Raw genomic sequence first — 25,501 nt, forward strand, 5'->3', positions numbered from 1 at the left:
CCTACACCTTAGCCACTCCAGGGTCAACTCACTCCTCTTCTGTTTATTTACATATTCAGGTGTAAAAATTAGTGTTTTTTTTTACTTATGTTTTTATTTTAAGATTTAGTTTGTCTTTACGCTTGTTGTTTGTGTATTAACGAATTGGAATATTAGTATGTAGTATAAGTGTGTGTGTGCTCTCTCTCTCTCTCTCTCTCTCTCTCTCTCTCTCTCTCTCTCTCTCTCTCTCTCTCTCATGGGTGTGTGATGTACCAACACCCTCTTATGTCTCGCGATTGAGCCATATATACCCGTTCATACCCAATCCTAGTCACATATACCCGTTCATACCCAATCCTAGTCACATATACCCGGTCATACCCAATCCTAGTCACATATACCCGGCCATACCCAATCCTAGTCACATATACCCGGCCATACCCAATCCTAGTCACATATACCAGGCCATACCCAATCCTAGCCAGATAAACCCGTTCATACCCAATCCTAGCCAGATAAACCCGTTCATACCCAATCCTAGCCAGATAAACCCGGCCATACCCAATCCCTAGCCAGATAACCCGTTCATACCCAATCCTAGTCACATATACCCGTTCATACCCAATCCTAGTCACATATACCCGGCCATACCCAATCCTAGTCACATATACCCGGTCATACCCAATCCTAGTCACATATACCCGGTCATACCCAATCCTAGTCAGACACTTTTTGACGGTATATTTCCCTCATACTAACATTGTTTCTCTTTCCTATCCTCCTATTCCTCATCTCCTTTCCCATCCTCACCACCTTATCCTATTCCTTTCATTTTTCCTCTTCCTCCTCCTCCTCCTATTCCTCCACCTGCTCAATCTGTACCCGCACAGACGTGGGTTTCATTGGGTTCTGATGGGTTTCTTTTGGGTATCATAGGAATTAATTTAGGTGCCACTGGGGTTCATTTGGGAGATACTAGGGTTCATTTGGGTGCCACTGGGGTTCATTTGGGAGATACTAGGGTTCACTTGGGTGCCACTGGGGTTCATTTGGGAGATACTAGGGTTCACTTGGGTGCCACTGGGGTTCATTTGGGAGATACCAGGGTTCATTTGGGTGCCACTGGGGTTCATTTGGGAGATACTAGGGTTCATTTCGGCGGTAATTGGGTTCACATTTTGTACGTCTCCAGTTAAATATTTCAGTTTTACTCTTCCTTTCTTTTTTTAATTTAAGATTCGAGTAGTGGTGGTCACGTGGAACTGAGACGACCTTACGACTACACGACACCACGACCACACAACAGCGACCACAAGAACTCAAAACCACACGATCCCACGACCACCATGATCCTATGCCCACGATGACACGACCACCACCAATTCACGATCACGATTACACGTCCACCACGAATTCACGCCTACGACCACACGACCACCACGAATTCACGCCCACGATCACACGACCATCACCAATTTACGCCCACGATCACACGACCATCACAAATTCACGCCCACGATCACCACGAATTCACGACCACCACGATCTCATGCCCACGACCACACGACCATCACTAATTCACGCCCATGACCATCACGAACACACAACCAGAGACTCTTACACTAGTCGGCACAACGACCCACAAGAAACACTGATTCAGACGATACAGAGACGCCCAGATGACTACACGACCAGAAGAGTGAGGCCTGAGACATCTATTAACGACGTCGGCTGATATATAGTGTGGGACTAGTACCTGTTAGGAGGGCCCCGGCCACACAATATATACCTGACCGGGTCCTTATCTACGCCAAGTAAAGAGACACGCGTTAGTAAAATAAACAAAGGCATAACTAATAGCGACAGCTGACGGGCTATTTAGAACCATCAGCTAAATATATTATGTCCTTCAGTTGCTGTTTCAGAAAGTTTCGTAAGGTGAGGGTTTTGTTTCGTAGCTGAAGATACAAACGAAATGTAACTTTGTGAATTCCAGCTAAAACGAAAACACAATTTAAAATAGCAGCTATTCGGTTAACTCAAGCTAGCATATAAAAATAGTATCCAAATTCGCAGGAGAATTACGTCCTGACTCCTACTAGACACGTTCTCACTATGCTCGGTATAGGGACAGTATCAACAGTCACAACCTATGGGTAAATACATAACTCGAACCTTATACCTTAAACACAATGTCAGTGCGAGCTATAACAATATCGCCCGGCGTTCAATTTGTAACCAGTTAATAACACACTTAAGAGAGTTGAGCCAGACGAACGTTTGCCAGCCTCCAGTGTTTTTAAAGCCGTGAAAAAAAAAGAAGGAAAAATTGGTTCCGGTCCATCGATTGAGGCTGTTGACCAGTGGTGAGGGAAATCCTAACACACATACGCACAGTTTTAGATTAGGTTTTTCTCTCTCCCATGGCAGGTATGACGTTGAGTCCCACACATTATACACGACTAAGAGTTTTGTGAGTCGTCTTAGTCCTTCTAGCTGTGTGTGTGTGTGTGTGTGTGTGTGTGTGTGTGTCAAGGGGAACACAGTCGTCCCTCAATGATTTGTCGCGAGGTTGACCCAGGCGGCTGTGGGCGGTCGTGTTCACCCCGGGAGGCCACCACCACAACGCTGATATGATCGTGCGAGTCATCCTGTACCTCACACCTGCCCTCACAGTTACCCTCACACCTGCCCTCACAGTTGCCCTCACAGTTACCCTCACACCTACCCTTATACCGTCCCTCACACTTACTCTCACACCTACCCTTACACCTGCCCTCACAGTTACCCTCACCCCTGCCCTCACAGTTACCCTCACACCTGCCCTCACACCTCACCACTAAGGCCTTGATCCTTCATACATTCCTCTCAGGTGGCTGACGTGATCAAGATGGATGACACAGCATACTCGTCCCGTTCGATACCAAAAAGTCGATTACGAGTGAGTGATTGAGTGATTGATTGATTGATCGAGTAGTAAGTGAGTTGAGTGAGGTGAGTGAGTGGGGTGAGTGAGTGAGGTGAGTGAGTGGGGTGAGTGAGTGGGGTGAGTGAGTGAGGTGAGTGAGTGGGGTGAGTGAGTGAGTTAGCTAGCAGCCGTACCTGTAGCGACGTGAAACCACTCAGCTGCTGCACTCTCCACCTCGACGAACACAAGAGTGAAATATCTGGGTCACCTGCGCCAATTAATATGTGATCAGCTGCCATCTTATATAATTTATCACCCTCAGTAGGTCTTCCTGAACCCTTAGCCGCGACCCCGCCCTTCCCTCTCTCTCTCTCTCTCTCTCTCTCTCTCGCTCGCTACCTCTTTACCTCTCTACCCCTTCACCCTTAAGTCATTACCTTCGGCCCTCACCTGTCATCGCCTTCACCCTCACCTATCATCACCTTCACCTATCATCGCCTTCAACCTCACCTGTCACCACCATTACCCTCACCTGTCACCACCATCACCCTCACCTGTCACCACCATCACCCTCACCTGTCACCACCATCACCCTCACCTGTCACCACCATTACCCTCACCTGTCACCACCATCACCCTCACCTGTCACCACCATCACCCTCACCTGTCACTACCATCACCCTCACCTGTCATCACCTTCACACCTCACCTGTCATCACCCTCACATGTCACCACTGATACCAACCTATTATGTATCGTTCAACAGTGACTGGCAGGGGAGAGCAGGCTGAAGTGAGAAGGTGAGAGTGAGAAGGTGAGGTGAGGGAGAGAGGGAAGGGTGATAGTGAAGAGAGAAAAGTGATGTCTTTGAGGCCAATGTGAGACGAAGGGTGTTCACCATCTAAAACAACCTAGGAACCTTTACAGTGAACGGGATACATCAGCACAATAACACACCACCAACACCATAACACACCACCACCATAACACACCACCAACAACACACCGCCACCATAACACCACACCAACACCATAACAACACACCCCATCACCATAACACCACACCACCACCATAATAACACACCATCACCATAACAACACACCACCACCATAGCACACCACCACCACCATAACAACACACCACTACCATAACACACACCATCACAACACACCACCACCCATAACAACACACCACCACCATAACACAATACCACCACCATAACACACCAACATTATAGCACCACACCAACATCATAACACCATACCAACACTATAGCACCACACCAACACCATAACACCACACCAACACCATAACACCACACCATAACACCAACACCATAACACCAACACCATAACACCACACCAACACCATAACACCACACCATAACACCAACACCATAACACCAACACCATAACACCACACCAACACCATAACACCACACCGAAACAACACTAAGACAATTACCAATGTATGACGAAGCCAAATAAACACAGCAGTGAGTAACAGTTCATTCGTTTGACAAGTCCACCTAAAGCATCACCACCCCATCTTATTTCACGTGAAAATTAGCCACTCTAAGGTTTATTACAGGGCTGAGGTTAGGTTAGGTTAGGTTAGGTTAGGTTAGGTTAAGCGTCAGGGTGGTTAATCTTTCGGTAAAATGGGTGGAGACTCTTCAGGTAATCGCCTATGGTAAGTGTTGTGGGGGGGTAAAGCTCAGACGATACACTCAAGGTCTCTGGGTGTGATGGTATGAGTAATGAATAATATAATCTTGAGAGATCTATGACACGTTAATATTTGTGTTGACCAGAGAAAACGCTAACCATATACTTGTGAGTCAGATATACTTTTAAGGGGCTCACAATTTGTTTTTTTTCTCTTGACATGATACTATTTTGGGTATGGTGCTGTGCTGGGTTGGGTTGGGTTGGGTTCGGGTTGGGTTGGGTTGGGTTGGGTTGCGTTGCGTTGCGGTTTGGTGTTGTGTTGTGTGTGTATATACAAGAAAAAAAAATATATATCTGAATGAGCCAAATATTCAGTATCATACCAACATTAAACTCCTAAATATATATAACATACATACACACACCGACACACACCGACAAACAAACAAACACCGTGTTAACTCTGTACCCTTGACGTGACACCCCTTACTTAGCGTGTCACCTGCAATACGTGTTGGCAGGTGGCGACATTCCACACCTCACCTGTCATTATCGCTGCTGCAGGTGTCATTAGGTTAGAAGGTAATTACTAGACGTACCTCCCTCGCCTGTACAGCGCCGCACGAGAGAACAAGACTGTGATTACATAATAAAAGTGATAAGAGAGGAGGAGGAGGAGGAGAAGGAAGAGGATTAGAAGGAATATAAGGAAAGAAACAGAGAAGAAAGAGAGAAATATATAGGAGGAGAAAGACGAAAAAGAGAAGAGAAGATTAAAAGAACACAAGGAATAAAATGAATAAACACGAATAGAAGAAGGTGTGTGTGTGTGTGTGTGTGTGTACAGTTTATTTCCTATAAAAATATAGAAACAATATTAATGTATCTCGTACACACACACACAATAAACCACAGTAATTTCTATGTCAATAATATACTTTAAACCACCATTATAAAACATCAGGTTACAAGGTATTGTTTTATTATAAATTCTAATACTAATCTGTTTAACCATGTAATTGTTAATACAGACAGAGAGACGATATGTACACTACCCACAAAAACATCGTATTTATCTTAGAAGGGAAAAAAAAACATTCACTTTGTTAACGTATGTAATGGGCAATGTTCATTTTGGTCAACGTTCACATGATTAACGTTCACACACACACACACACAGGAGGAGGAGGAGGTGTAAGAAGTAGCAGTCAACGTTCCCACACAGAGTGGGGGGGGGGGGTGGAGGTGTGTGGTGTTCACTACCAATAAGGAGTTAGAAGATAAGATCGTGTTTATTAATATCTGGCGGAGGAGGAGCAAGTGTCGGCCAGGGAGTGAGTCCTTGTGTCTGATGATCCACTCACACCCTCCCCTCGATCATTATCTCCTTGGCCACCTCACTCTCTCCTGGCCCTGGTCTGGCCATCTCAACTCTCTCCTGGGCCCTCGTCTGGCCATCACACACACACACACACACACACACACACACACACACACACACACACACACCAAGTTTCTTATGTTTTGGGTAAATACTTATCCTCATATAAATTCATTATCTCTGAAACATTATGTAACGAACATTATGTGTGTATGTGTGTGTGTGTGTGTGTGTGTGTGTGTTAAGAGTGAGTTAGACACACAGCACACCTCAAAAACTCGGCCAGCGTCATGAGGCATAAGTGGTCCTTCACAGTGGGCAGTGTTGACAGTAGGGGACACACCCTCACTCACCTGCTATTATCACAGGTGGGTCTTAAGAGGGTCAGCACCGACCTACCTGAAGCAGATGAGTGTAACCTGACGGAGTGTACAAGGTACTTACCTGAGGGAGGAAACAGATGTGAATTAATATACATTTGGTTTAGAACAAGAGAGTCAATTGTGTCATATAGTGAGAGTCATCAGTGGTGGGTTTTGTTGATAAAAGCAACACAATTTATGATAATGATGGTAGTGTGATCTTTGTCTTAAGTGATGGTGATAATAGTAGTTAAGAGTGATGATCCAGACGATGATGGTCATTTGAAAATATTTAAACCTAATGGGTGGATTGCTCTACAATCCCTACAGGAACCAGAGTGGCAGAACACAATCAAATCTTGCCGTGAGAGTACGCAAATGTTTTTCTCCTTTCCGCCTTTCAATTACAAACCAAGGTTGTTTTTGTGATACCATCAGCGCCCAGCCGCTCGCCCGCGCCGGATTAATAATCGTAAATAACGCCGACCGTCAGTGATCCAGTACCAGATACCTGGACGTTGTTCATGCGTAAACCTCACGTACTGTACACCCACTACATGACCACCTTGTACTGTTGTGTGGCCTTCACGCTACAGGTGAGGGGGCGGGCCCTGTCTCCTTACAGGTGAGGGGACAGGGCCTGTTACCTTACAGGTGAGGGGACAGGTCATGTTACCTTACAGGTGAGGGGACAGGCCCTGTTACCTTACAGGTGAGGGGACAGGCTCTGTTACCTTACAGGTGAAGGGACAGGCCCTGTTACCTTACAGGTGAAGGGACAGGCCCTGTTACCTTACAGGTGAGGGGACAGGCTCTGTTACCTTACAGGTGAGGGGACAGGCTCTGTTACCTTACAGGTGAGGGGGCAGGCCCTCTTACCTTACAGGTGAGGGGACAGGCCCTGTTACCTTACAGGTGAGGGGACAGGCCCTGTTACCTTACAGGTGAGGGGACAGGTTGTTACCTTACAGGTGAGGGGACAGGCCCTGTTACCTTACAGGTGAGGTGGCAGGCCCTGTTGCCTTACAGGTGAGGGGGCAGGCCCTGTTAACTTACAGGTGAGGGGACAGGCCCTGTTACCTTACAGGTGAGGGGATAGGCCCTGTTACCTTACAGGTGAGGGGGCAGGTCATGTTACCTTATAGGTGAGGTGGCAGGCCCTGTTGCCTTACAGGTGAGGGGGCAGGCCCTGTTACCTTATAGGTGAGGGGACAGGCCCTGTTACTTTACAGGCGAGGGGGGGGGGCTTGCCACCCTACAGGTGAGGAGGGCCGTATCACCTTACAGGTGAAGGGGCCCCGCCATCTTATACTGTAGGTAAGGGAGATCTACCATCCTACAGATGAGCGGGCGCCATCACCTTGCAGGTGAGGGGAGACTGCCAACCTACATGTGAGGGGGGACTGGCCACCCTAAGTTGAGACTATACTCTTGCATCTTCTCCCGCCCCTTCCCCACCTCACACCCACATCACCGAGACTTATGTTCATTCTTAACCCCGGTGCTCCCTGTTCCTCCCACCACCCTCACTCTCATCTGTTTCTCACCCCCTCCTCACCCTCACTCCCCCATTTCCAACTATACTCCTCTTCTAGCCCCCAACCGTGACCTTCCTCTTCCAGCATCCTCTCCCCCCCGGCTCCACCTTCCCTCGCCCCCGCCCCGTCCTGATCAGGCGTGAGACTTCATGGGGGTGGTAGCCAGACAATAGTGACGTCATTCACACAGCAGACACCCTGGCGTCTGTGATGCGCCACACGCCGCGGGGCTGGCTGGCCGTGCATCGTGCTGGTGACCACACATTCCCTGGGTGTGGCAACCAGGGGTCCAGGGAACACGAGTGGGTCAGGCGTGGGTGTGGAGGGGCCAGGCACGGGCATGGAGGGGCCAGGCATGGAGGGACCAGGCATGGAGGGGCCAGGCATGGAGGGGCCAGGCACGGGCATGGAGGGGCCAGGCATGGAGGGACCAGGCATGGAGGGGCCAGGCACGGAGGGGCCAGGCACGGGCATGGAGGGGCCAGGCACGGGCATGGAGGAAGCCAACCTGTAGGGAGGAGCGGGGGACCAGAAGTTGGTCTCCCCGGAAGGAGTCTTGACGAACAGGTGATAAGTCAGTGTTGCCCCCCCCCTACCTCACCTGTTTCCTCCTGACACTGACTGACAGCAACTGATCACAACAATCTTATGAACTGACAGCAACTGACCACAACCACCATATGAACTGACAGCAACTGACCACAACAACCTCATGAACTGACAGCAACTAACCACAGCAATCTTATGAACGGACAGCAACTGACAGGAAGAAGGTAATGAACAGACAGCAACAGACAGCAATAACCTCATGAACAGACAGCAACAGGCAACAACAACCTCATGAACAGACAGCAACAGACAGCAATAACCTCATGAACAGACAGCAACAGGCAACAACAACCTCATGAACAGACAGACAGCAGCTGACAGCAACAACCTTATGAACAGACAGCAGCAGACTGACAGCAGGCAGCAACAACATATGAACAGACAGCAACTGGCAGCAACAACCTTATGGTTTCAGACAGCGGCAGACAGCAGCTGACACTTAACAACACTTATGAACAGACGGCAGCAGCCAGCAGCTGACAGCAACAACACTTATATGAACGAACGGCAGCAACAGACAGCAGCTGACGCGCAACCTCATGAACAGACAGCAACTGAAGCAGCAACAACCTTATGAACAGACAGCAACAGACGCCCAGCAGCTGACAGCAACAGCCTTATGAATGGCGGAGCAGCAGCAGACAGCGGCTGGCAGCAACAACCTTATGAACAGACAGCAGCAGCCAGCAGCTGACAGCAACAACCTTATGAACAGACAGCAGCAGACAGCAGCTGACAGCAACAACCTCATGAACAGACAGCAACAGACAGCAACAACCTTATGAACAGACAGCAACTGACAGCAACAACCTTATGAACAGACAGCAACAGACAGGAACAACCTTATGAACAGACAGCAACTGACAGCAACAACCTTAAGAGTTAATCACTGAGTTAACATTGAATTAACATGACTTAATTAAACACTCAAAGATTAACTCCCATCATGGTAAGACTTATGGCATTAATTATGTGTGGGCAAGAGGTGGGCAAGGAGGTGGTGAGTGGTGGTCAGAGGTGGGCAGAGGACAGTGAGTGGTGGAGCAGAGGTGGAGTAGATGGTGAGCAGGGTTGGTAGATGTGGTGGGCTAAGGGTGGGTAGATAATGGAGCAGGGTGGAGTAGATTGTGGGCAAGGGGTGGGTAGGTGTGTGGGCAAGAGGTGGATGAATGTGGGCAAGAAGGTGGAGTCGATGGTTGGCAAGAGGTGGGTAGATGGTGGTCAAGGGGTGGGTAGATGGGAAATAGGTGGGTAGATTGTGGGCAAGAGGTGGGTAGATGGTGGGCAAGAGATGGGTAGATGAAAAACACAAATGGGCAAGAAAAACAGCTTTGGGCAAACACAGGCACAGCACGACCAACACAGGTACAGCACGACCAACACAGGCACAGCACGACCAACACAGGTACAGCACGACCAACACAGGTACAGCGCGACCAACACGGAACAACCTGGCAACACAGGTACAGCGCAACCAACACAGGTGTGGCCTGGCCAACACAGGCCTGTGCAGACAAACACAAGAAGTACCAGCGACCAACACAGGTACAGCACGACCAACACAGGTACAGCGCGACCAACACAGGTACAGCGCGACAAACACAGGTACAGCGCAACCAACACAGGTACAGCGCAACCAACACAGGTACAGTAGGGCCAACGCAGGTACAGCAACGCAGGTACAGTGGGGATACAGCAACACAGGTACAGCAACACAGGTACAGCGGGGGTACAGCAGGGCCACAAACTAGGGTCACGTATCTAGCAGCCATAAAAGTTATTACCAACATAAATAACTTGAAGGTTGGCAACTGCTTGTGTGTGATGTATTGTGTTAGTCGAGACCTGACCTGACCTCTCTCTCTCTCTCTCTCACAGTCACCACCACTCTCCCCTCGCACAATCACCATCACTCTCGCACAGTCACCACCACTCTCCTCTCAGTCACCACCATCATCATCACCACCATTCACTGCGATTATAATTTATTCACCATATAAAAACACTTCTTATGAATACATCCTGAGGAAACTTTGGTTCTTGAGTGGTGAGGGGGATGAGTGGTGAGGGGGATGAGTGGTGAGGGGGATGAGTGGTGAGGGGGATGAGTGGTGAGGGGATGGGTGGTGACGGGTATGAGTGGTGAGGGGGATTAGTGGTGAGAGGGATGCGTGGTGAGGAGTGAGGTGAGGGAAGAGGTGGTTGTTGTTCTTGTATGGTGAGGCTCTATTTTCTTCCACATACACACGCTGCCTCCCCACCACCTCACATCTTTACCTCCCACCACCTCATCTTACCTCCCTTCCACCTCCACATCCTTACCTCCCTACCTCATCATACACTCCCCACCACCTCCATCATACCTCCCCACCACCTCACATCTTCCTCCCCTCCCTCCCACATCCTTATCCCCACCTCACATCTTTACTCCCCACCACCTCCACATCTTTACCTCCCCACCACCTCCACATCTTTATCCCCTCCCTCATCTTCCTCCCCCCACCACCTCCCATCTTTACCTCCCCTCCTCCTCATCAACCACCTCCCCTCCACCTCCCATCATACCCTCCCACCTAGTCTTCTACCTCCCTCCACCTCCCATCTTCCACCTCCCCCTCCTCCTCCACATCTACCTCCCTCCACCATCCATCCTTACCTCCCCATCACCTCCACTCTTCCTCCCCACCTCACACCTCCCCACCACCCTCATCACCTCCCCATCACCTCCCATTCCCTACCTCCCACCACCTCACTCTACCTCCCCATCCTCACTACCTCCCACCACCTCCCCACCACCTCCACTGCCTCCCCACCACCTCCACGTCGGTATAAAAGGTTACTAGGTGTGAGGGTGGGGGCAGATGAGTCTTCCCGCAACGTGAGGGTGGCGGCAGGTGAGTGAGTCTTCCCGCAGAGTGAGGTTAGGGGCAGGTGAGTAAATCTTCCCGCAGCGTGAGGAACACTACCGCCACCGACCACCTCCCGCCTACAACAACCCTCACAGCGTCGCTTTTAATTGGTTCGTGTCCGATTGTCGAACCTCGTCAGTGGTGTTGATGATCATCTCTCAATCATGTGGGGGTGGGGAGGGTGGGGAGGTGGGGAGGGGTAGTGGGAGAGTGGGAGGGGTAGTGGAAGGTGGGGAGGGGTGGTGGAGTGGAGGTGTAGGGTGGTGGAGGGTGAAAGTGGGAGAGCTGTTGGAGGTGGGAGGATGATGGTGGAGGTTGGGAGACTGTTGCAGGGGTGAGAGAGTGGGAGAGATGGAGGATGGGAGGAGGGATGGTGGAGGAGGTGGGAGGATGAAGGTGGGAGGAATCTCGCTGGGGAGATAATTTTCTCCAGCGCGACCTTGTATCTCCCGGTATTAACAGTGCGGCCAGTGCTTCATAATGGAACCCCCATGTCCTCCTGCCTGTCCCTAACTCCCTCACCCCACCTTCCTACCCTCCTGCCCCACCTTCCTAACCCTCCCACCCCACCTTCCTACCCTCCTGCCCCACCTTCCCTCCTGCCCCACCTTCCTCCTCCTGCCCCATCTTCCCTGCCCTCCTGCCCCACCTTCCTAACCCTCCTGCTCCACCTTCTACCTCCTGCCCCACCTTCCTACCCTCCTGCCTCTTCCAACCCTCCTGCCCACCTTCCCCTCCTGCCCCACCTTCCTAACCCTCCTGCCCCACCTTCCCTACCCTCCTGCCCCTTCCTACCCTCCTGCCCCACCTTCCTCCCCATCCTCCCCTCCTCACCACACCTACACCACCACCACCTCCTCACCACTCTCACCCACCTCCTCACCACCACACCACCTCCTCACCATACCCACATCACCTCCTCACCACACCCACACCACCACACACATCCACACCACCTCCCCACACCACACCCACCAATACCACCACCTCACCACATCCACACCACCTCCTCCCACCATACCCCACACATTCACCCCACCCCCACCTTCTCACCACACCCACCCACCACACCCACACCACCACACCCACACCACCACACCTCCCCACCACACCCCACACCCACCTCACCACATCCACACCACCTCACCACACCCACACCACCACCCACACCACACCTACATCCTGTCAAGAACAATAGTTAATTGGACGACAAGTTTTTCGTTGAAGGAGGTGAAGAGAAAGGGGAGGGAAAGGAGGTGAGGGGAGAGGTGAAGAGGGAGGGTGAAGGGGGAGAAGGGGAGGGTGGAAAGGGGGAGGGGGAGAGGGAAGGGAGAGGTGAAGGGAAGTGGGGGTGAAGGGAAGGGGGAGTAAGGGAGAAGGAGAGGAAGGAGAAGGGGGAGGGTGAGGGAGAGGAAGGGGGTGAAGGGGAGAAGGAGAGAGAGAGGAGAAGGGGAGAAGAGGAGGGTGAGAAGGGAAGGAGGAGTGAAGGGGGAGAAGGGGAGGGTGAAGGGGAGAAGTGAAGGGAGAAGGGGGAGAGAAGGGGAGGAAGTGAAGGGAGAAGGAGTGGGAAGGGAGAGGGGAGAGGGAAGGGAGAGAGGAAGGGGGGAGTAAGGGGAGAAGGGAGAGGGAAGGGGGGAGGAGAAAGTGAAGGGGAGGTGAGAGCGGTAGAGGAAGTGAGGAGAAGAGTGAAGAACGGGAAGTGAAGGGGTGAGGGAAGGAGGGAGGGAGGGTGAAGGGGGAGAGGGAGGGAGGTGAAGGAGGAGAAAGGAAGATGAGGTGGGAGGGTGAAGGGGGTGAGAGGAGTTGAAGGGGAAGTGAGAGAGATGGGAAAGTGAGGTAGGGGGAGATAATGGGGAGAGAGGGACGGAGGGAGATAGATGATGGGGGAGGATGGGGGAGGAGGCTTGTAGGAGGTGTTGTGCACTAGGGCACACCAATTACTGGAGGTAGCCGGAGGTCAGGTATTTGCTGGCCTCCACACCTCCCAGGACAACGTAATAGGTGCCTGCCTGCCTGCCTCTCTCTTTATAGTCTAAAACTGTATCTGACGCCATTTTGTCTTATCTTCTGTATCACCACTACCATCATCATCACTAACATCATCATCACTCCATCATCATCACCATTACCATCATCATCACTACCATCATCATCACTACCATCATCATCACTACCACCACCATCACTACCATCATCACCACTACCATCATCATCATTACCACCACCATCACTACCATCATCATCACTACCATCATCACCACTACCATCATCATCACTACCATCCATCATCACTACCATCATCATCCTACCATCATCAATACATTCTCTAATCATCACTACCACCATCCATCATCATAATTTTATAGCAATTTCCACAACACATAAAGAATAATATAATTCACAATAAATTATAAAGAAAATAAGAAAATGAAAGAAAGTGAAAAAAAAATTATTAATACAAAATTTAATAAACCAAAGATAAAAAGAAAAGAAAAAAGAAAATAAAGAATAAAATAAAGAAACGTGAAAAATATACAAATAAACATAAGAAAAAAAATATATTAGGAACCGTATTTACTGGCCTGTGTAAGTCTCTCTCTGTCAGTCTGTTTGTCTGTCTGTCTGTCTGTGTCTATCTGTAAGTCTATCTGTCTGTATGTATGTATGTCTATCTGTCTTTATGTATGCCTATCTGGCTGTCTGTATGTGTGTATGACTATCTGTTTGTTTCACTCTCTCTCTCTCTCTCTCTGTCTGTCTTTCTTCCTGTCTATCTCTATTTCCCTGTCTGTCTGTATATTTCAATTTCCTTCTATCTCACTCTGTCATTCTCTCTTATTTCTCTTTTAATCTTTGTCTCATTTTATCTATCATTTATTTCCTTTACTTATAAGTCTATCTATCTATCTATCTATCTATCAAAATGTATTTAATTAACCTGAGAAAAGAAAATGGAAGAGAGAGAGAGAGAGAGAGAGAGAGAGAGGACCCGAGGCTGTACAAGTTGTCTGCAGTATCTTGGTGATGACTAATGACGCATAAGTATTTCTGAAGGCTAATGGATGATTATCATGACTAGAATTACCCAAGTGTGGTGGAGTGTGGTGGAGTGTGAGAGTGTGTGGGGGTGCGCGGCAGTATGGTGGAGTGTGGGAGGCAGTGTGCGAGGGAGTGTGAAAGTACGTGGGTGTATGTGTGTGGAGGTGAGTGGGTATTTTGGAGTGTAAGGGACTATGTGTGTGTGTGTGTGGGGAGGGGGGGGTGTGGGAGTGTGTGTGGGGGGATGTAGGAGTGTGTGTGTGGGGGTGTAGGGTGTGTGTGTGGGGGGTGTAGGAGTGTGTGTGTGGGGGGTGTGGGGTGTGTGTGTGGGGTGTAGGGGTGTGTGTGTGGGGGGGGTGTAGGGGTGTGTGTGGGGGTGGAGGAGTGTGTGTGTGGGGGGTAAGTGTGTGTGTGGGGGTGTAGGGTGTGTGTGGGGGTGTGGGGTGTCTGTGTGGGGAGGTGTAGGAGTGTGTGTGTGGGGGTGTGGGGTGTGTGGGGGTGTGGGGTGTGTGTGGGGGGTGTGGGGTGTGGGGATGTAGGAGTGTGTGGGGTGGGGTGTGTATGTGGGGAGGGTGTGGGGTGTGGGGTGTGGGGTGTGTATGTGGGGAGGGTGTAGGAGTGTGTGGGGTGTAGGGAGGTGTGTGTGTGGGGGGATGTAGGAGTGTGTGTGGGGGGGTGTGGGTGTGTATGTGGGGGAATGTGGGTGTGTGTGGGGGGGGTAGGAGTGTGTATGTGGGGGGGATGTAGGGAGTGTGTGTGGGGGTGTGGGGTGTGTGTGGGGATGTGGGGTGTGTGTGGGGAGGGTGTAGGGGTGTGTGGGGGGGTGTAGGGAGTGTGTATGTGGGGGATGTAGGGTGTGTGTGTGGGGGGGGTGTGGGGTGTGTGTGGGGTGTAGGAGTGTGTATGTGGGGGGGGATGTGGGGTGTGTGTGGGGGTGTAGGAGTGTGTGTGGGGGGGTGTGTGGGAGTGTGTATGTGGGAGGGGATGTAGGAGTGTGTGGGGGGGGATGTAGGAGTGTGTATGGGGGGTGTAGGAGTGTGTATGTATGTGTGTGTGTGTCCGATGTACGAGTGTGTAACTGTAATGAGGGGTGAGGAAGGACAGAGGTTAGATTAGACTAGATTAGATTAGATTAAGTACACTACAGGTGGGTGGGTGGGTGGGTTTGGTGGGTAGGTGAGTGAGTAGGTGGGTGGGTGGGTGGGGCACATATCCACAGTCAACACACACAAAGCTCCTTACAATTATTACCATAAATCTAGCGGACAAACTTCATTAGCAGTGGTACCTCGAGCAGGGTACAGTACACATATATGGAACTGAGACGATGACTGTGTTTAAGACAAGTGGCTGGGAGGCGGAGTTTGTTACTAACATATTAAAGAAGAATATTTCCTTTCACACTGATTTAGTATTGAAATTAGGTGTTTAAGAAATTACTACATATTTTCTTTGAGACTATGTATGTATGTATGTATGTATGTATGTATGTATGTATGTATGTATGTATGTGTATGTATGTATGTGTTTTTAGATAACTGTTGTACTCGAAAGATATACAGCATTTGATACGATTTTTTTTCTTTATAAACATGCTCTAACACTATACCCATTATAACACTATACCCATAATAACACTATACCCTGCATAACATTATAGTTGTCATAACACTATTACTCATAACACTATACCCACCATAACACCATACCCGTCACAACATTATAATCATAACATAATTTCCATTACCACACCATACCCACCATAACACATCAGCCTATGGGCATCATCACATCATACCCACCATATAATTGTTCCCATTATCACACCATACCCACCATAATTACGTAAACAGTATACCCTTGCCATAACGGGTGAGCACTTTCTCCCTTCACCACGCCCCGGGGACGGACGGACGCTCGCCCCCACAGTATCACGCGATCTTATAGATGAAGTACCTGACGTATACACACATATATGGCTTGTTGTACCTTGTGAGCTGGAGACTAGTACATATGCATATCGATAATATGTATATGCATACCGAAATACATATACAGTATAATGAAATATGTGTCTGTGTACAGTATGGCGACCTGTGGTGTAATGGAAAGCATGGTCGCTTTGCAAGCGAGTGGTCCCGGGATCGATCCTCGGGCAGGGTGAAACTATGGGCAAGTTTCTTTACGCCATTTGCCTCTGTCTACCCAGCAGTAATTGGGAACCTGGATGTTAATCGATTTGCAGATCGTATTCCGGGGTAATGGTTAGCCAGTGCAGTTGGCGAGTTGTCCGGTCTTCTCGGACTATTCCTTGACACTGGGTCATGCAACTCGTTAACTAGGGTGTGGTTGTGGTGTTGGCGACAGCTTCTACACCTTAAACAAATTCACGCCTAGGTGGCCCTTGGGCCGGCCATCCTCGTTACACAAGGGGCAACCATTATTATCTATACAGTATATTTAGGTGTATAAAATGTGTATGAATATTCATGTGATTAATATGTATATGTGATGGGAATTTTACTATTATTTCTTTGCTTCGACAACTGAGGTCTTTATGCAGAGAGAGAGAGAGAGAGAGAGAGAGAGAGAGGTTTAAACAGGTAGAACCTGCTGTTGAACTTATCAGGTTCTGTCGTAAACGATGATATTTTCCCAGGTATTAGAGGAGACTTTAGAAAACCTTATTTTTACGACAGACAGAACGAAAGAGTGTAACCTAACCAATGTTTACTTAACCCAACCAAATCTAACCTACCTAACCAAACGACAGACAACGGAAGAACTTAATCTAACCAAAACATACTTAACCTAACCAAATCCAACCAACCGAACCAAAGAAAATTCTAACGTAACCAAACCTAACCTGCCTAACCCACACAAATCTAACCAACCTAACCTAACGTAACCTAACCAAGACTTACTTAACCCTACCTTATCTACCCAACATAACGTAACCAAACCTAACCTACCTAACCCAACCAATTCTAACCAGGATAATAAGCTAATCAACTTAAGGTAGCCTAACCTGCCCGTCAAACCAACCAATCAACCTAAGCTAACCTATCCTACGCAACCTAACCTAACCAAAACCAGCCCAACCAACCTCACGTGAATTAACCAAACCTACTTAAACTAACCTAACCAATTTAACCTAACCTAATCAACCAATCCTAACATAAATTAACCTAGCTAGCTTACTTACGCAACCAAAACTAACCAAAACCGACCCAACCAAACGTAACGTCAAATAACCAAGCCCATTTAACTAACCTAACCAATCGAACTTAATCAAAACAACTAACCAACCAAATCTAACCTACCTAACCAAACCAATACAACCTAACCTAACCAACCTAACCTAACCAACCTAACCAACCTAACCTAACCAACCTAACCTAACCAACCTAACCTGTCGTCGGGTTTGGTTGGAGAGTTTAGCCTGTTTTAAAAGAAGTTCATGATACCACAGTGAGGTCTAGAAGCGTCATGTAGTGTTGGAATACTATCTGTTGATCGTGTACAGTGGAGGCGATTGATACCTGCTGTGTTGGCATGACCTAACACCCTGACGATTCGACTTAGTAAATATAGTGAACTGGTGTGTGAAGTGTTGTGAATAAATGAAGGTGATTGAGATTTACTTTGTATTCTGTGTGTGTGTGTGTGTGTGTTAGTTGTTGATATGAATAAGTAAATGTGGATATTTCTAGTTTTGTCTTAGCAGTTTTTATTCTCACTTTCTACACTTGTTTCGCATTATTCTCTTTATCATTGCCTATCTATAGCCCTTTACTTGAGGTTCCTGTTCAGATAGATAGATAGACAGCGGGTATATGTTGAGGCACACTCACTCACTCACTCACTCACTCACTCAAACAATCATATATTACTTTCAACACACCAAAGAGTTACTTGACAACATAACCTGGCACACTCCACAGCTCACTCATAAAAACACGGGTCTAATGCCATTGTCAGTTTACCGGGTGACAACACTGGTCTCTGGTACCACTGTATTAGGTATCAACACTGACATATGGTGCCATTAAAATTGTAACAAGCGCTAATATTACCAACTTGTGCCATCATTAACACCCAATGCCACTGAGGTTGTCACCGGTGCCAAAACTGACATCCGGTACCCCAGTGACTGTAACAAGTACTAATTGTCATACACGGTGGCACTATGACTCTAATAAGTGCCAACGCTGCCATATGGTGGAGCTATTAATGACAGGTGCCAAAACTGACATATGGTGGCACTAATAATAACAGGTGCCAACAGTGACCCACATAGGACCCTATGACCATATCAGGTGCCAACAATGAGTCACTGCCAATCTTGTGCCACTTGTGTGTGTGTGTGTGACATAAAGGTATAATGATAAAAGGCTGTACTGACATAGTGGTCGTAGGCATACAGGATGTATTCATTTAGAAGTGCATTTATAAACAATCTATTAATACAGAAGTGTAATTATAAAAAAGCTGTATTAATAAATAGTATACTGATGCAGTGTGTATTAATAGAGCATACTGTATACATGGTGTAAAGGTCAGCATGCTTGTCTCTTAAGTGAGGGGTCCTGGGTTCGATTCCCGGGCAGGGTGATTACGCCATTTGCCTCTGTCTACCCAGCAGTAATTGGGAACCTGAATGTTAATCAATTAGTGGATCGTGCTCTGGGTTAATGGTTTGCCAGTGCAGTTTGCGAGTTGTCCGGTATTCTTTGCCAATGTGTAATACACCTCGTTAACTCAGGGTGTGGTTGTTGTGTGGGTGGCCCTTGTGGTATTGATACTGAAGGTGTATTGATACTGAAGGTGTGTTGATACTGAAGGTGTGTTGATACTGAAGGTGTATTGATACTGAGGTCTGTTGATACTGAAGTGTGTTGATACTGAGGTGTGTTGATACTGAAGGTGTATTGATACTGAAGGTGTGTTGATACTGAAGGTGTATTGATACTGAAGGTGTATTGATACTGAGGTGTGTTGATACTGAAGGTGTGCTGATACTGAAGGTGTATTGATACTGAAGGTGTGCTGATACTGAAGGTGTATTGATACTGAAGGTGTGTTGATACTGAAGGTGTATTGATACTGAAGGTGTATTGATACTGAGGTGTGTTGATACTGAGGTGTGTTGATACTGAAGGTGTATTGATGGTGAAGGTGTATTGATACTGAAGGTGTATTGATGCTGAAGGTGTATTGATGGTGAAGGTGTATTGATGCTGAAGGTGTATTGATACTGAAGGTGTATTAATACTGAAGGTGTATTGATACTGAAGGTGTATTAATACTGAAGGTGTATTGATACTGAAGGTGTATTCATATTGAAGGTGTATTGATACTGAAGGTGTACTGATACTGAAGGTGTATTCATATTGAAAGTGTATTGATACTGAAGGTATATTAGTACCGGTGTATTGATACTGAAGGTGTATTGATACCGGTGTTTTGATACTGAACTTGTATTGATACCGAAGGTGTATTGATACTGAAGGTGTAGTAATACTGAAGGTGTATTGATACTGAAGGTGTATTGATACTGAAGGTGTATTAATACTGAAGGTGTATTGATACTGAAGGTGTATTAATACTGAAGGTGTATTGATACTGAAGGTGTATTAATACTGAAGGTGTATTGATACTGAAGGTGTATTCATATTGAAGGTGTATTGATACTGAAGGTATATTAGTACCGGTGTATTGATACTGAAGGTGTATTGATACCGGTGTTTTGATACTGAACTTGTATTGATACCGAAGGTGTATTGATACTGAAGGTGTAGTAATACTGAAGGCGTATTGATGGTGAAGGCGTATTGATACCAGTATATTGATACTGAAGGTGTATTGATACTAAAGGTGTATTGATACTGAAGGTGTATTGATGGTGAAGGTGTATTGATACTGAAGGTGTATTGATGGTGAAGGTGTATTGATACTGAAGGTGTATTGATACTGAAGGTGTATTGATACTAAGGTGTATTAATACTGAAGGTGTATTGATACTGAAGGTGTATTGATACTGAAGGTGTATTGATGGTGAAGGTGTATTAATACTGAAGGTGTATTGATACTGAAGGTATATTGATACCGGTGTTTTGATACTGAACTTGTATTGATACTGAAGGTGTATTGATGCTGAGGTGTGTTGATACTGAAGGTGTATTGATACTGAAGGTGTATTGATGCTGAAGGTGTATTGATACTGAAGGTGTATTGATACTGAAGGTGTATTGATGGTGAAGGTGTATTGATACTGAAGGTGTATTGATATTGAAGGTGTATTGATGGTGAAGGTGTATTGATACTGAAGGTGTATTGATGCTGAAGGTGTATTGATACTGAAGGTGTATTGATACTGAAGGTGTATTGATACTAAGGTGTATTGATACTGAAGGTCTATTGATACTGAAGGTGTATTGATGGTGAAGGTGTATTGATACTGAAGGTGTATTGATACTGAAGGTGTATTGATACTGAAGGTGTATTGATATTGAAGGTGTATTGATATTGAAGGTGTATTAATACTGAAGGTGTATTGATACCGAAGGTGTATTGATATTGAAGGTGTATTAATACTGAAGGTGTATTGATACTGAAGGTGTATTGATATTGAAGGTGTATTAATACTGAAGGTGTATTAATACTGAAGGTGTATTGATGGTGAAGGTGTATTGATACTGAAGGTGTATTAATACTGAAGGTGTATTGATACTGAAGGTGTATTGATACTGAAGGTGTATTGATATTGAAGGTGTATTAATACTGAAGGTGTATTAATACTGAAGGTGTATTGATACTGAAGGTGTATTGATACTGAAGGTGTATTGATACTGAAGGTGTATTGATATTGAAGGTGTATTAATACTGAAGGTGTATTGATACTGAAGGTATATTGATACCGGTGTTTTGATACTGAACTTGTATTGATACTGAAGGTGTATTGATACTGAAGGTGTATTAATACTGAAGGTGTATTGATACTGAAGGTGTATTGATACCAGTGTATTGATACTGAAGGTGTATTGATACCGGTGTATTGATACTGAAGGTGTATTGATACTGAAGGTGTATTGATACTGAAGGTGTATTCATACTGAAGGTATATTGATACCTGTGTATTCATACTGAAGGTGTATTTATGCTGAAGGTGTATACATACTGAAGGTATCGGGAGATTGCTGGATGGGGTGAAAAGTGAGAGTGAAAGATATTTGTGTGTGAGTAGAATGAGTGTTTGGGAGTGTGCGAGTGCGTGAGGTGAGTGTGAGAGAGTGTGAGAGTGTGAGAGTGTGTGAGTGTGAAAGTGTATGTGTGTGTGGTGCGAGGTGAATATATGAGTGTGTGCGTGAGGAAAGTTAGATGAGTGTGCGAAAGATGTAAGTGCGTAATGAGAGGGAGGTGATAATGTGTAAAAGGTGTGAGTGAGTGCGTGAGAGTGTGAAGTTAGAGTGTAAGAGCTGTGAAAGTGCAAGAAGTGAGAAGTGTAGGTGTGCGAAAGTTACGAGCGAATGAAAGGTGAGAGTGAGTGTGAAAGGCGTGAGTGTGATAAGTGTGAGTGAGTGTGTGAAAGGTGTGAGAATACTGTAAGGCACATGGGGTTGTGTCAAGGAGTGAGTGTGTTTAATAGGTACATGTGTGAAAGTGAGTGTGTGGGAGGTGTGAAAATGAGAAAAACGAGTGAGAGGTATGAAAGGTGTGTGTGTGTGTGTGTGTGTGAGAGAGAGAGATATAGAGAGGGTCGAGGGTGTGTGTGAGTGGTGGAAGAGTGAGTGGGGGGGGTGCGTGAGTGTGTGTGAGGCGAGTGTGTGATAGTGTCAATGAAAATGGGCGAATATGTGAGAGATGTGTAATATTAAAATACAAGAACGAGGGTGAAAGAGTGCGAAGGGTGAGTGTGTGAGAGCGTGAGAGTGTGTTAAAAGTGAGAGCAAAAGAGGTGTGAGAGGAATGATAGAGATGTATGAGAGTAACAAATACGGAAGTGTGAGAGTTAGGGTGCGTGAGTGAGAGAGAGTGTGTGAGGTGGGGTTGAGACTCACCTGAGGCTGGGCAGCGAGGAGCGACGCGGTAGTGAACAGCTCACTAGTTAGATATACACTGACCCTGTGCCCGGCCACCTGCCTCCTACCCACCTGCCCTCCATAGCCCGCCCACTGCCCTCCATGGCCCACCCATTGCCCCCCATGGTCCACCTACTACCCTCCATGGCCGCCCACTGTCCTCCATGGCCCACCCACTGCCTGCCCTCCACGATCCGCCCACTGCCCTCCATAGCCTGTCTACTGTCCTCCATGGTCCTCCCACTGTCCTCCATGGTCCTCCCACTGTCCTCCATGGTCCTCCCACTGTCTTCCATGGCCCACCTACTGTCCTCCATGACCCACCCACTGTCCTCCATGGCCCTCCAAGTGCCCATCATGGCCCGCCCACTGTCCTCCATGGCCCGCCCACTGCCCTCCATGGTCCGCCCACTGCCCTCCATGGCCCACCCACTACCCACCATGGCCCGTCCACTACCCAACATGGCCCGTCCGCTACCCACCATGGCCCATCCACTTTGCCACCAACGGAGCTCAGATTCTCAACTGGCTCAGCCATGTCAATATTGTTGTTATTGTCCACTCTGTATCTGTTTATTTCTGGCTAAGTAAACTGTTTCACTATCATTTTCAATGCTATGGCCGGCCCACTTTTATCCCATAGTCTTTCCATTGACCCACTTTGACTGATCCCTTACTCACCATGGCCCACCAACAAGATTCTTTTAACCACCTGGCCCACCAAAAATGTTGTTCTACCCACAATGGCCCACCATTAAGGTTCATCTACCCACCATGGTCCATTAACACCCTCCCTGTGCCATAGTCTCCCCTCCACCCCTCCCCTGTAACTCCCCTCAAATCCCCACTAACCCCTCTACACTAACCCCTCTCCTAACACCACCCCTTCCCCTCCATCCCTATTCTACCTCCACCACCTCCTTCAACCCTTCCTCTTCCCATCCACCACCTCCTTCAACCCCCTTCCCTCTTCCCTTCCACCACCTCCTTCAACCCCTTTCCCCTCTTCCCTTCCACCACCTCCTTCAACCCCTTCCCTCTTCCTCCCACCTCCTTCAACCCCTTCCCTCTTCCTCTCCCACCACCTCTTCAACCCCTCTTCCCTCCCACCATCTCCTTCAACCCTCCCTCTTTCCTTCCACCACCTCCTTCAACCCCTCTCCCCTTCTTTCCCCACCACCTCCTTCAACCCCTTCCTCTTCCCCTTCCACCACCTCCTTCAACCCCCCTTTCCCTTCTTCCTTCCACCACCTTCAACCCCTTCCCTTCCACCACCTCCTCAACCCCTTCCTCTTCCTTCCACCACCTCCTTCAACCCCTTTCCCTCTTCCCTCCCACCACCTCCTTCAACCCCTTCCTCTTCCTTCCACCACCTCCTTCAACCCCTTCCTTCCCTTCCACCGCCTCCTTCAACCCCCTCCCTCTTCCCTTCCACCGCCTCCTTCAACCCCTTCCTTCTTTCCTCCACCACCACCTTCACCCCCTCCCGCCCACACAGCGGTACAGAAAGCCAGGGGTTGCAGAATACCTCCCTGGGGTACCACGAAGAATTGTGAAATAAGTGGGCAGTGTTGACCTATACTGTATGAAACTGCCTTAAGTGTGTTAATGGGGAGATTATGGCTATGTCTGAGTATGCTTTGAAGGCCGGATATAATGACTGAGTGTGTTGGAGGCAGGGTATACTGTCTGAGCGTGTTGGAGGCAGCTGAGCGTGTTGGCGGCAAGGTATACTGGTTGAGTGTGTTAGAGGCAGGGTATACTGGCCGAGTGTGTTGGAGGCAGGGTACACTGGTTCAGAGTGTTGGAGGCAGGGTATATTATTTGAGCATGTTGGAGGCAGGGTACACTGGTTGAGTGTGTTGGAGGCAGGGTACACTGGCCGAGGTGTTGGAGGCAGGGTATATTATTTGAGCATGTTTGAGGCAGGGTACACTAGTTGAGTGTGTTGGAGGCAGGGTACACTGGTTGAGTGTGTTGGAGGCAGGGTACACTGGCCGAGTGTGTGCTGGAGGCAGGGTATATTATTTGAGTATGTTGGAGGCAGGGTACACTGGTTGAGTGTGTTGGAGGCAGGGTACACTGCCGAGTGTGTTGGAGGCAGGGTATATTATTTGAGTATGTTGGAGGCAGGGTACACTGGTTGAGTGTGTTAGAGGCAGGGTATACTGGCCGAGTGTGTTGGAGGCAGGGTATATTATTTGGAGCATGTTGGAGGCAGGGTACACTAGTTGAGTGTGTTGGAGGCAGGGTATACTATTTGGAGCGTGTTGGAGGCAGGGTACACTGGTTCAGAGTGTTGGAGGCAGGGTACACTGGCCGAGTGTGTTGGGGGCAGGGTATATTATTTGAGCGTGTTGGAGGCAGGGTACACTGCGAGGTGTTGGAGGCAGGGTATATTATTTGAGCGTGTTGGAGGCAGGGTACACTGGTTAGGTGTTGGAGGCAGGTATATTGACTAGTGTTAGAGGCAGGGACACTGGTTGAGCGTGTTGGAGGCAGGGTACACTGGTTGAGTGTGTTGGAGGCAGGGTATATTATTTGAGCGTGTTGGAGGCAGGCACACTGGTTGAGTGTGTTGGAGGCAGGTATTTGATGAGGTGTGGAGGCGGGCACTGGTTGAGCGTGTTGGAGGCAGGGACACTGGTTGAGTGTGTTGGAGGCAGAGTATATGACTGAGTGTGTTGGAGGCAGGGACACTGGTTCAGAGTGTTGGAGGCAGGGTACACTGGTTGAGTGTGTTGGAGGCAGGGTATATTACTTGAGCGTGTTGGAGGCAGGGTACACTGTTCAGAGTGTTGGAGGCAGGGCACTGGCTGAGTGTGTTGGGGCAGGTATTATTTGAGCGTGTTGGAGGCAGGGTACACTGGCCGAGTGTGTTGGAGGCAGGGTATTATTTTGAGCGTGTTGGAGGCAGGGTACACTGGTTCAGAGTGTTGGAGGCAGGGTATATTGACTGAGTGTGTTGGAGGCAGGGTACACTGGTTGAGCGTGTTGGAGGCAGGCACTGGTTGAGTGTGT

At 48.1% G+C, this 25,501-nt stretch overlaps 2 protein-coding genes across 2 annotated transcripts in view; both read right to left on the reverse strand.

The window, feature by feature from the left end:
- LOC121877277 (venom allergen 5.01-like) overlaps window positions 1-22,517 on the reverse strand; it is a 115,526-nt gene extending 93,009 nt beyond the window's left edge. Inside the window, exon 1 of the mRNA XM_042382955.1 lies at window positions 22,460-22,517. The gene's annotated coding sequence lies outside the window, so the exon portion shown is untranslated. The remainder of the gene's footprint in view (window positions 1-22,459) is intronic.
- LOC121877460 (cleavage and polyadenylation specificity factor subunit 6-like) lies at window positions 7,990-22,965 on the reverse strand. Its single transcript, XM_042383225.1, has 2 exons — window positions 22,553-22,965; window positions 7,990-8,350 (listed from the first exon to the last, which is right to left on the reverse strand). Exons 1-2 carry the CDS (start codon window positions 22,963-22,965, stop codon window positions 7,990-7,992), a joined length of 774 nt encoding a protein of 257 aa, XP_042239159.1.
- Window positions 22,966-25,501: the final 2,536 nt, after the last annotated feature.

This window comes from Homarus americanus, unplaced genomic scaffold, assembly GCF_018991925.1.
Source record: "Homarus americanus isolate GMGI-L3 unplaced genomic scaffold, GMGI_Hamer_2.0 scaffold367, whole genome shotgun sequence".
In the NCBI taxonomy this organism is placed as follows: Eukaryota; Metazoa; Arthropoda; class Malacostraca; order Decapoda; family Nephropidae; genus Homarus; species Homarus americanus.

Coding starts and splice junctions, on each gene's coding strand:
- LOC121877460 (XM_042383225.1), bottom strand. CDS start 22,965: ATGGTGGGTAGCGGACGGGCCATGTTGGGTAGTGGACGGGCCATGGTG. Junction 8,351..22,552: donor GGGCGGGCTATGGAGGGCAG/GTGGGTAGGAGG, acceptor TCCTCCCTACAG/GTTGGCTTCCTCCATGCCCG.